The sequence below is a fragment of the Saccoglossus kowalevskii genome, chromosome 8, assembly GCF_978046115.1.
Source record: "Saccoglossus kowalevskii chromosome 8, keSacKowa6.1, whole genome shotgun sequence".
NCBI lineage: Eukaryota > Metazoa > Hemichordata > Enteropneusta > Harrimaniidae > Saccoglossus > Saccoglossus kowalevskii.
The window spans coordinates 28,876,274-28,888,306 of NC_140648.1; the positions used below are offsets into that span (position 1 = coordinate 28,876,274).

Sequence of the window (12,033 nt, forward strand, 5' to 3'; positions counted from 1 at the left end):
TCTTTTGGTCACTACGACTGTTGTTGTCAACGGTAAAATTCTATCCGCCGGAATACTTGGCGGAATATAGGTGTTGCCATTCATTCATTCGTTGTAAACTCATCAATATGGGATGCCTCGAAATATAATTTGGTCTTTATAAAATCCCTACTAAAATATACTAACCTTAGCTTTTTACAAAATGGAATAATTAAAATCATTTTGTATTTTAACGCGATTCCGAATTCCGGCCATGAATTCTGCTTTTTCAGATTTGCATTGTTAACTAACGCTTTACAATCCGCCCGATGAAATCTTTACTTGCTCTAAACTGTGCTGCAGTTCTCTCTATTTCAGTACCTCCCATACGGGCTGCGTTCATTTCATATGCGATGCTGTCTCTGGAAGTACCGTTGGGAAAATTTGCTTTATATGACGATGGATGATTATCATCTTCCCAATTGACTCCTCTTACAGCCACCGTTGCTGCGATTATGAAATAGTTTTCAGACAAACACAATTTGTTTATTTAGTCGAGAATAGTGGCGATTACATAATTTGGCGCTTGTTCAATATTCGGGATCGTGTTGTCACACGAAATTTCTTCAAGCTTAAAATTTGGCTAATCTCAAGGCCTTTTTATTTTCTAATGTACGTTGTTCTCAGCAGAAGTAAATAAACTGAACCATTTCTTTTACCATAGACAGTATATTAAAGCGCGGTGGTCGTCACGCAGAGCGTGTTCGAATTTTATGTAAATAAACAATGTATTTTACACGCGTTGTATACGTCGATATATCGAACAGGACGCGGCACGACGACTACCGCCCTTTAAGTATTGCTCGATACGTGTAACTTTATACCTCAGAATTACATACGGCGGCGGGGTCAATATTTACAAAGCGGACGAAAGTATAAGGTCAATTCAACACTGAGGGCAGTATACAATTGTTGGAGCCTTTTTAGTTGTTGATAATAACATCATCACAGGTAAAGGTGAACGCGGTACAACATGTTGTATTTATTTCCAGTAAATCAGAAAGTCGTGATACAAGCGAATGCCGCTATAACCACATTTAGGTAAGTTTTTGTATTTCTACTAAATAAATGTATGAATGAGATAAATGTATAAAACAATATATGTGTATTGTCGTTATGGCAATGACTATTGCTTTAGTATCACCAGATTCTAACATTTCTCACTAAATGCCACACCACGAAATAATATCAAAGTTTTATTGTTAAAAATACAATCCATTCATGACATTAATAACATTGTAAATTACAGCACATACTACTTTAACAAATGTTTATGGAATGTGTAATATTACCCGCAAAACCCGTATCCGATAAACTAGTATTGAAACATTACTGTGTGATGTGACTTAAATGTAAGTTTGAATCTAGAAATGAAGACGCAACAGACGTCACGTTCGCTACAGTCGTCGTGCAGCGCGCGCGTTTCAGTATAGTGTAAGGGCATACACGTTATATACATCGAATTGGGACCATGATAACGAATACAGCGCGGCGCGACGACTGTGTCGCTTTAATTGATATATGCGCAACAGAGACAAATAAACAAACAAACAAACAAACAAACAAAGCGATGTATTACATTAGTTTGATACATACCACTATGTTTTTTCGAATTTTACAAAGACATTTCATTTATTAGGTTATTAAATAAAAAATAAGATCATTAATTTTCGTACACATATTGGGTAAATTATCCGTGAAATTTTGATTCTTAAGCAACTCGCATTTGTTTCCTAAGTTAAAAAATAATAGTATATCTCAAATGGTTCAATATCAAATGACGACACATCTATTAAATTAACAGATACATTTCAAATAAATTTTAATTATTAGGTGAACATTAATTTTTTATAAAATGTGATGAATTTTTGAATTTTGATTAATACTTCCAATATTGTGATAAATGTTTTAGCTATTTAAATACAGAATGGCCTTGGACGACCTTGAATATTTGTGTATTCTCATTTTTTGCATATAAAATAACGACACGTGACACCAAAGATCATCCCTAATAACCTAAATTATCACACAAATCGTCCAGACGACTATTGAGTTTAGAGTTAATGTTGCACATTGTGCAAGGCGACTGATCTGGAGAACGCTCAATATCAGTAAGAGTCTGCGCATGTGCAATAGAGTACCTGATAGATCGATCGAGATGGATAGTGTAAGGTATAATCTGCTGAACGTTTCGTACATCAAAGTCTCTCATCTCGGTATTCAGATATCTTTGCATCAACTCCGGGTCTCCGTCCAGCGATATCAACATCTCCCAGTCATTCGGTTTGTTGAAGTCACCTTTCACCTTTGGGTAAATCTCCTTCAGGGTTGTCATATGAGTAAGTCCGTCCCAGGCCACTTCCATTCCAAGTTCTTGTCTCTGAAAAAAGTCCTCTATGTAGTGGATTATGTAAGTCGTCCTATAAGGCCATTGATCCAGTAGCACAGTCCACATGACAATTTCTTTCGGTAAGAATTTGGGACCACCGGATACTTTTACTAAATGCGCAGTTATGCATAGTAGATTAAAGATTCGCTTGATGTGTCGTGGGTTTCCAGCAAGGTATTGTAATATTTCTATTTTCGCGAACTCTTTCAACAGATCTTCCATATAACTATCATCTTTATTTAGTTCATAATTGAATTGCGATTCAACTTTGAGCTGAATTTTGTCATCGTCCTCAACCTTCGCGTTACAGCAACACGAATACTTAGTTGCTTTTTCCGGTTCTTCGGTTTCGCGGTCTTGCCAACCTATGCCATAAAAATCGTCTTCATTATCGTCATTAGACGAAGAAGCCTCTTCCTTGAGTTTCCTCATAAACTTTTCTTTTGAACTTAACGACATAGCCGGAATACAGAACGGAACCTGTAAGAACTTCTTGAGATACTCGTGACCTGTTAAATAGGCATTCGTAGCTACTTTGCCGAGGCTTTCTTCAATTGCCTCCACGATAATTCTAGAGTCAACAGCAAGTATGCAAATGAAGGGTGAGAACTCGTCTGAAAGTAGAATATTCATAGCTTCTATGACTTTTACAGCTTTCTTTTTGGGGCATCGATCAAGGTCATCAACTGTAATGATAACGCGGATAGGTTTCTTCTTATAGCTGGAAATCCAGTTGATCAAAGCTGAAGCAATCACGACTTCATTTTTAATTTCAGACATAAAACCCAACTTCGAGGAGAAATCTGGTTTGTTGACCATCTTCTCAATCTTATCTTTCTGTGAATTTACAAAGGTCATTATACCTTTCCCAATACTTTTAATATTCAGAAATACAGTCCCTCCGAGAACAGATGTAATGCAAGCTTGTATAGCTATCAGTGTATCTTTGGCACTTCCTTCCGATGACTGCACTTCATCTGTGGCATTACCAGTTGAATTGGAAGGATACTCCACTCGCAACTCTCCAGTAGCTATCAACACCGCTAACACGATGGCAGCTACTAAGAGAAGTAAAAACAACCCGAGCCATACAAAATTCGGCAATTTCACAATAAGTGTTGTCTTTCTTAGTTTCAGATTGGCTGCTTTGTTCTGTTTCGTTGGTGGAACCTTCGCGACTTCCTTCGGTTTAGCAACAATTCGGAAGAACCTGGTCTTCCAATAACCAGCATAAGTCTCGATCTTACTGACCAAATTTGTCACGATGCCAGCCCACAGGGAATCACTGCCAGCATATTCCCAAGCATTGAAGTTGACTATGATGAAATCCATCTCATCAGTTTCCTCAAAGTAGGTTGGTGGCGGCGGAAGAAAAAACACTATATGAAGAAACAGCTTAAACTCATTCCAGCAAGTGCTCTTCGTTTTGTTATACTTCTTCTGCATTCCTTTCAATATTTCTATAATATAGACACAACAAAGTAAGATCGAGAATGTATGATTGTGTTTAATAGTTCAATATAGTTGTGTGCATCGAGTCTAAATTTGTTTTGTTGTAGCCTTTCTTCACGACATTGTAACATATCTCATCTATGAACAATTAGTGAGTAGATAAATATATGATTTGGTGAGATCATGCTATTACACTGTGAAAAATTATAATTAAATGTACATTATTGTCAGAGTCTATCATGTCTTTGTGTCACATAACTCACACACGATTCGATGCTGTATACTTTGCTGTATTATTCAGTGTGAGCTTACATTTTTTTCTCTCTCTCTCTCTCTGTCATGTTTGTTTTTATTTATTTAGTATTTTCTCTTCTTACTTACTTAACAGTAACTTCAAAAGAAAGGTCTTGCCTGATCCCCATGGTGCGAATAACCCGACAGTAAGTGGCGTTTGTAGCTTTGAGCTGTACAGGGCGTTCGCCAGACTTTTTGCATATATTTTGTGACCAATAGCATCATCTCCAAAATCACGGTCATTCCTTAGATTATAGCCGACAGATTGTTTCTCGTAGTCTATGAATTAGAAAACACAAATGAATGAAACATACGCTCTAAAACACAGACACTGCAAAGCTCAGAGTTCTCCCTAGAGCAATGTATACTAGGGTGCGTATATACATTCTACAGTTTTGAATGAAACAAAATAACGTAAGAAGTTACACTATATATTGTTATGCAAATTAGTCATAGAACCATGGAGTTTTTATTGACTGAGAAATGTTTAATTCGTACCGGACACCTGGACTTCTGTATCCGTAAATCTGTAGTTTGCTAATCGTTGCATCTTTTTACTGGCGATATCTAAAGGTTCTTCGTTGAATCTGTTTTTGTAGTTTCTCAATTCAGGGCATTTCTTCAACATGTAAACTCCTGCGTCGTCGGAGCGACACCTGAATGCCACATGAAGCGCTGTGTCCTGGAACAAAAACACAAAAGTGTTGACATATATATATATATATAAGACTGTATCAGAATTTTGTCGTTTAATAACGTCACTACAATGGTAGTAATATATGTTTTAAAGTTTCTGATTTCGACAACAACACGCACTGCGTTGAATGCATTTACTAATGCAGCCACGTTGTGTGTTGATTTCAGATAGATAGTGGTACTACATAACATTTCTTGAATTTCTATTTTTTGTGTGTGTAAAATTAGCATTCGTTAGTCATACTATCGACGAAAAGCAGATAACCTTTCCAAACTATCTTTTTGAAAGTTTATAACAATAGTTTATGTTTAGAATTTGGAGTTATATATAACGGAAAACAATGTGGAAACGAATAACTTGCATCTCTTAGATTAGACTAGAAACTCAAAAATATATATTCTTCTCCAAGACGAATTAGCTTACGCCTGAATAAATAATAAAGCTATTCAAAAGTTATTCTATGTTTGGCGTCAGCGTTCTGTCATGTATTTTGTTTGTATGTAAAAATCTTTAATGCATTTACCCCCTCAGAGTTCAATTCTTTGAGATCTTCGGGGTTGTAGTCCTTCTGTAGCATTTGTTCCATTGTTCCCAAGTCATTATTCATCGCAGCAACAGAAAAGTCGTTGGCCTGTAAGGAGTAACCACACTCATTTGTATATGACATATTCACCTTTTAAGTGAACTTTGTAGTTCGAAAAACAACCTGTTTTATTTTATGTGTCCAATGAAGGAAGAATTATTATGTTTGTAATACGTTCAATCCGTGGCCCAAAACACTATGAATGGATGTTCTTAAGTTGAAGTAGGGAGCATACGAAATTATGCAACAAGTAAATGTGAATTTATAACACAAACATTAAATAGTATCTAAAAATACCAGAAAATATTTTGTAATTCCTGAAATTACTAACATATTTTGATGTTGACCGTGATGTCAATAATTAAATTTGATTGCACTAATTACCCGACTTAATTTCACGGAATTACCAAGCTGTGATGTATATATATATTATATGAAAAAAAAGGCTAGCGTACGATGTACGGTACACCACTGACCTCTCACCTTTATTGACGATGTGAGTAAGGATATGTACGCATCATTGTGTAAGTCGCATACGATGCTGAGACTACTCACAATACATACTGTCAATTGCTTTGTCAGTTAAATGAATAAGAGTTGGTTTATTTGTATACATACCTTATCAACAGTGTGGGTCTTGCGTTTCAGCTGCACAGTGACCTTGAATACGTGGCACGCATTCTTCTCCTCAACTAGCAACTTAGGTGCACCTAAACGTGGATCATGGTTTGGGAACATAGCTGTTAAAATTATGAACGAGGCTCCTCTGATGTCGGACAAACTCTTCGTTCCTATCGGTAAATGCCAAATAATAGCGTGTTATCAAAATGCCAGTGTATAGGTGGGAAGTACCCCATGGGACTGGAAGTATCATTTCCATACTTTACGTTTTCCTAAATATTTCTAAACAAAACGGCTGTTTGTGCATTTTTAATCCGAATATGTGGTTCCAATATTCTGCGAACATTTCAGAAGTCATTCATTTCAGAGTGGAACACAAGAAAAAAATTTGACTCAATTTTGGCGAAGATCATTATTTCAATAACCTAATTTTCAAATATTTTTGATAAATCAATCGAGCAAGCGCAAACATTTGTGTGATTGTCCTCATCAACTATCCGCCGTTATTTACTCAACAGTGTTCTTTTATTAATGGTGAAGTAGTCCAAGAAGGGAGGATGCCATCCAGTGACGACATTTGTTCAGTGGTTCGCTTAGACCCAATTTTATATTTCGAAATATAACTTGACAGAATTTAGACCAACTTGAATGTTAGATTTAACATGACACCTTTGTCGGCCAAAGGGGCTTTAAATTACAATCAAGGCTAAGTACACCCACGAACGCCTGTGCGGCATGCGTACCCGGAAATGAGCATCCCGCAAATTGACTAGAACACATTTCCGCACTAGATGATCTTTCCAAATCTTTACAAGATATATTTTACAATAATTTAGGGAAAACGAGGCTTTCGTATGTAAGCATATGTAAGCACGTCAGTAACCAAAACTAATAAAAAAGTAACCTGTCAAATCACCCCTCGGATTGAACTAGTTTAATAACCATGTAATATCAAATACTATATATAACAGAATTGTTTTGCCTTAATAGACAAAAGGAAGATACTAGCATGAACTATATCCGTGTTTATTTGATATACCATCATCAGAACTATAATGTGTTGTAATAGAAGTCAGTATTGTCAGTTTGTCAACCTTATGTAATGTTACACATCACGTCATTCTTACGACAAAGTAAACTTTTTTTTTTATTTGTGTTGATATCGATTAAACAGATCAGATAAACTATGTATTTCTGTGCCACACTTTGAGTTTGCTCGTAAAAACAATAGCACCTCTGAGAAACAATACTCACCCGGGATTGACTTGACTACGATACAGTGTTTTACGGACAGGTAGTTAGGTCGTAAACTTGGTCTCAAGTGCCTACATTCTAATAAAATTTACCCACCCCAAACACTTTGTTATCGGTAAAAAATACGACATGGCATACTTGACTTAACTGGTCCAGCAAATTGTTGACACCCGCCCTAATCACAGTCCCTCAAGTGTTGAGGGACTGTGCCCTAATGAAACAATTTTCTCCTCAAAATCCGGCGTCTCCCGGATTTGGTTCTACTTTATAGCTTTGACGTAAAATGACTGAAACTATCTGACGACGCTTGTTTTTACAGTATCAGTAATCACCGGGACGGGATGGTTGGGTAGATGAGTTGTGTTCCACCTTCACCTTTATAAATCAATTTCCCCATGAGTATGTTGGAAACATATATGTGTTTACATAGTGATCAGTTGTTTCCTACTAAGATAGGTTAGCTAACATACAATCCGTGTTTAGTTATTTAGCGCAATCCATGATCATGGCGATTGTGACTCGAGTATTAAACTATCACTGCTAGTCTGTGGCAATATATACTGCATTTCTTCAGAATATGACGTCATAAAATAAATACCGGAAGTTACTTTTCCAGTCACGTCATATTGTTTTGCTGCAAACAAACGTTTATCTGTTTGGTGCAAACACGGAGTGTTTATATCGTAGTGTAATCTCGTTGGGCTAATCCTGCTAATCAAATGTTATTTATGAAGCTGCCCTCCAACATCCCCAGATACACAGTGAAATTAAACAAATCCAACGGTGACGAAAATAATCTACTTGGGAAAACTCACCTCCAAACCACTCCACACTCCAGGCGTTCCCGGAATGCTCTTTCCTTGTAAACAGCCGCCATCTTACCGAATCGTCAGCCAAACATTTTACCTTACCGCTGTCTATACCATACGCCCCAAAGTCAAATTTCCACGATACCAGAGACATAGGGTCCACATACCCCGACTACACGGGAAATAAAACCACATGCAAAAGAGATTGGTTGCATTTGAAAGTCAATAAACAAATGTGCAGAGTATAACACCAATATTTCTATTTTTGTTTCAAAACAATATGACGTAATCTAAACTATTACATTTATTTGCATCCAATCAAACACTTGTTGCATGATGATTTAACGAAACATGTAAACATGTATCGCATGGATCTATATTCAACTTCGAATATCAACTAAAGAATTTACATGTTTTTAATTTCCTAACGCCAACAACTGAATATTTGTAACAATATTTGCTTATCACCGCTTAAAAATATTATTATTGTTTGATTTACTAAGGTGCCATATTCAGGGTCAAAGGTCGAATATTTTGTACCACAATTGTGGATTTGTTATGTCAATGTTGGGAAGAACTGAAAAGTTGGGTGAGAGAATACTCCTTTATTTCGACCAGAGAAGTATTTGTTCTGCCATCTAACTAATAAATTTTACAAATTGTAGTTGGATTTTATGCATTGAAAAATGATTTTGGAAATATTCTTCTTCACCCAGGCCCCGCAGTATATTTAATGTTATACTTTTGTACCTACATCGACAATACTCCTTGGACAAGCATTCCTATGGTAGAAGGTCCCAGACTCCCATCCGTCTAAATTACTGTAATGTCCCTTGTCACGATCACCTCGTTCGTAACGGTTCTTGCGAGATGAGTACTGCAGATGAAACTCGCCAAGGCTCCTCTCACTCTCATTCAGCATAAACACATCTCCCCGTGTTCTGCAGAACCTCTGAAAGAAAGAAACGTATAAGTCAGTGGCGGATTTAGAGAGAAAGCTCCGCTCAACACAGAATTCCATAATGCAATGCGATAATTACGTCATCGTAAAATGCGTCTCCATATCCGACATCCGTCCCGCAAATAATAATTCCAATGTTCCCAGTCTTGTTGTTCGAGGAAAATAGTTCAATGAAGTTAACGTAATATTGCCCAGTATTTAAAATGATATTGTTAAATAAAAATTACGCCCTTTGTTATTTCTATTACATAACTTACCTCGCGTTCATGCACGAGTGTGGTTTCATTGGCCATATTTAGAGACGGTTTGTTCTACTAATGGTGTTAGTTCATATTCACTGATGGTGATCTGTCAATGATAAGTAAATGTCAACATCGATGATGCGTTTCAAAAATAGGCATAGAGAAAATGAATTGAATTGAATTCCGATTTAATCACGTTCTTCGCCAGTCTTCGGTTTCTTTGCGCTGGCTTGCTGATCAGTTGGCAGAACTTATTTGATACATACAGTACCAATTTGTACAACACTATGGATAGCGTCAGTTCTATTCAAGTCCCAATTTCAATATTGCGTGATTTCGCACCATTATTTTAATGTTTGCCCGAAAAAGTTAGACAATGCATCTTAGGCAGGGTAGGGTTATGAGAACCACACATATTTTTGTATTTGACCTTATAATAATTCGACGTTTCATACACTAAATTTACTACCCGCCTTCTTCTATATTCTCACGTGACCTTACATATCACTGTCTGCCTACTACTGTATTCACGATTAATAAATTGGGAGAATCCTGATTCAATCTTTGTACCAATATATGAATATACGATTTAGTTACACATAAATTGACCGTAGTGATCGCTACGGAGAAGCCTTGACAGATGTTCGTAGCCGAGAAAACCCGGGCTACGACTGCATGCATACTAATCGAACCCACTATTGTGGTGTCGTCCACAATCAAGTAAATGAATTGTTTGTGTGACCTCAGAAACCATATGTATAGTGCGCATCCACAGCGAACACTTCTGTATTTGCCAAATTGTGTCGCCTGTTTAACACCAAATTACGCCAAACCACCATCGCCTGTTCACAAATCAATGGTTCGTAAGATATACGTTGTCTACACTATCCATGAATCGCCAAATCTAAAACGTGGCGATTATGCAATGTATGTACAAAAAATAGTTGTATATGAACGCAGTGTATAACGCAGTGCAATAACCGTAGGTTTGTACACACCGCGACACATACCTATTTTCTTGAACCGTGCTCCCAAAAAACTCAAATCAGGATATTCCCCTTATATTATACCTAATTCAGTAAGCCGTCGTAAATTAGCAGTAAACATCGACGGCTTGCGGTGGCCCTCTAGGCTGAATGCGCGGCAGTAGTCCACATATACGACAACAGGCTATTATGGCTCATGGCAACCAAGCAGACTCGTCACTTTCATACATATGCAAATGAGAGTTCACATCAGGTCAAGGCAGAGCTTCGCGCCGGGGCTTCGCGTGAGCTGTCAGTCATGATTTTATCGCGTATCGTTTCACATCAACTCTCCTTATTCAAATGTTACGTCGTTTGTGGTTTATACTACATACAACATAACTAACAGCCGCCACGCATTATTCTGACTGTTTAAATTCACAGTAAATGGTGATTTGCTATGAAAATAATACACATGTACGTATCTCGGACAACAGAGTGTGGCTAAATGTTAATAACTTTTCTTTTTATTGTCAGTACTATTAAATAACGAAAGCATTGATTCCGACATTATTTGACCTCCACCACCAACAGTCGTTATTGGAAACAGAGGTGAAATGAATAGGATATATTATACATTATATTATACCAGTATATTGATGGTGTGAATCAATTGATTTGATTGGTCCAAACACAAAATTTGCATATGCAATCCATGGTATATTGGCTGATAATGCACGGCTAAACCAAGTGGCCCTGGAACATGAATTGACTACAGGTTTAATACGGAAATACATAAAACCGGTATTATTTGATTTTTAGGGAAATATAGTGGTTGAATTTTGGAAGAATATTGAAAAAAAATACTGAATTAAAAACACCTGAAAAGTTATATAACTATAATATTGCTTTTTGTTAATGGTGGGATCCAAGTTGTGAGCGTCGGTCGTTGGGTGATTGTCGTTCGCCACACAAACCTAAACCACCGTCCCTCAACACCGTGAGGTGCCTACACGAACGCCAGAACGCTATGTTCTCAGTGTTGTTACTTTGAGATGGATTGCGAACTTCCAACAAAGAAAACATGATCTTTATTAAAGTACAAGATATAATTGAGGGATTTAATGACATAAAAATGCAAAAAAACTATGAGTCACAGGCAAAAATGTATGCCACCAATAACATCCGGTGTCCGGTAGCGGCAACTGACAAAATTGCAGTGCACCCGGGTAATTGCCATCTGTTTCAAAAAAAACAAAAAAAAAAACACGGGACAACGCAGGATTCGACGACGATATATGGTATTGTAATTCTCCACTATGGGTAAATAAATTACAGGAGATGATGAAGGGAATTTCGAAAGCTACAGATTTGTGCCGAGTGTACACCAACCACTGTATTAGAGCGACGGCGTGCAAAGTCTTTCGGCCGGAGTTGAGACAAGGCATATCATGTCACAAAAACGATGCGAAAATCCGATCTTACACCATCAAACTTACCCCAAAACAACGACAAAACTTGTCAGTCATACTGTCACAAAACTTTGGTTATACCAAAGGTATCCAGGTCAGATGTTGGAACTGAGGTCGCTGTGCCGGTCGCCGTACATGGTACACCGCGTCCCGCCGCGTCTCAAATTTCGGTCGAACCAAGTACCGCTGAACGTCAAATATCCACAGTTACAAGTAGTATGATGAGTCACAAAACCGGTTTATTTCACAACTGTACTTTCACTAGGAAAATTACAG

At 37.3% G+C, this 12,033-nt stretch overlaps 1 protein-coding gene across 2 annotated transcripts; it reads right to left on the bottom strand.

Moving 5' to 3' along the window:
• Positions 1-1,201: 1,201 nt before the first annotated feature.
• Positions 1,202-12,033, bottom strand: LOC102802714 (NTPase KAP family P-loop domain-containing protein 1-like). Of its 2 annotated transcripts, none has more exons than XM_085502455.1 (9): positions 11,785-12,033; positions 9,336-9,426; positions 8,872-9,069; positions 8,124-8,289; positions 6,052-6,224; positions 5,374-5,481; positions 4,652-4,835; positions 4,241-4,432; positions 1,202-3,867 (listed from the first exon to the last, which is right to left on the bottom strand). In XM_085502455.1, exons 2-9 carry the CDS (start codon positions 9,369-9,371, stop codon positions 2,027-2,029), a joined length of 2,898 nt encoding a protein of 965 aa, XP_085358581.1. In that variant the 5' UTR covers positions 9,372-9,426; positions 11,785-12,033; the 3' UTR covers positions 1,202-2,026. The 2 variants fall into 2 exon arrangements, with proteins under 2 accessions (XP_085358581.1, XP_006817682.3); XM_006817619.3 differs by lacking the exon at positions 11,785-12,033 and adding an exon at positions 10,331-10,483.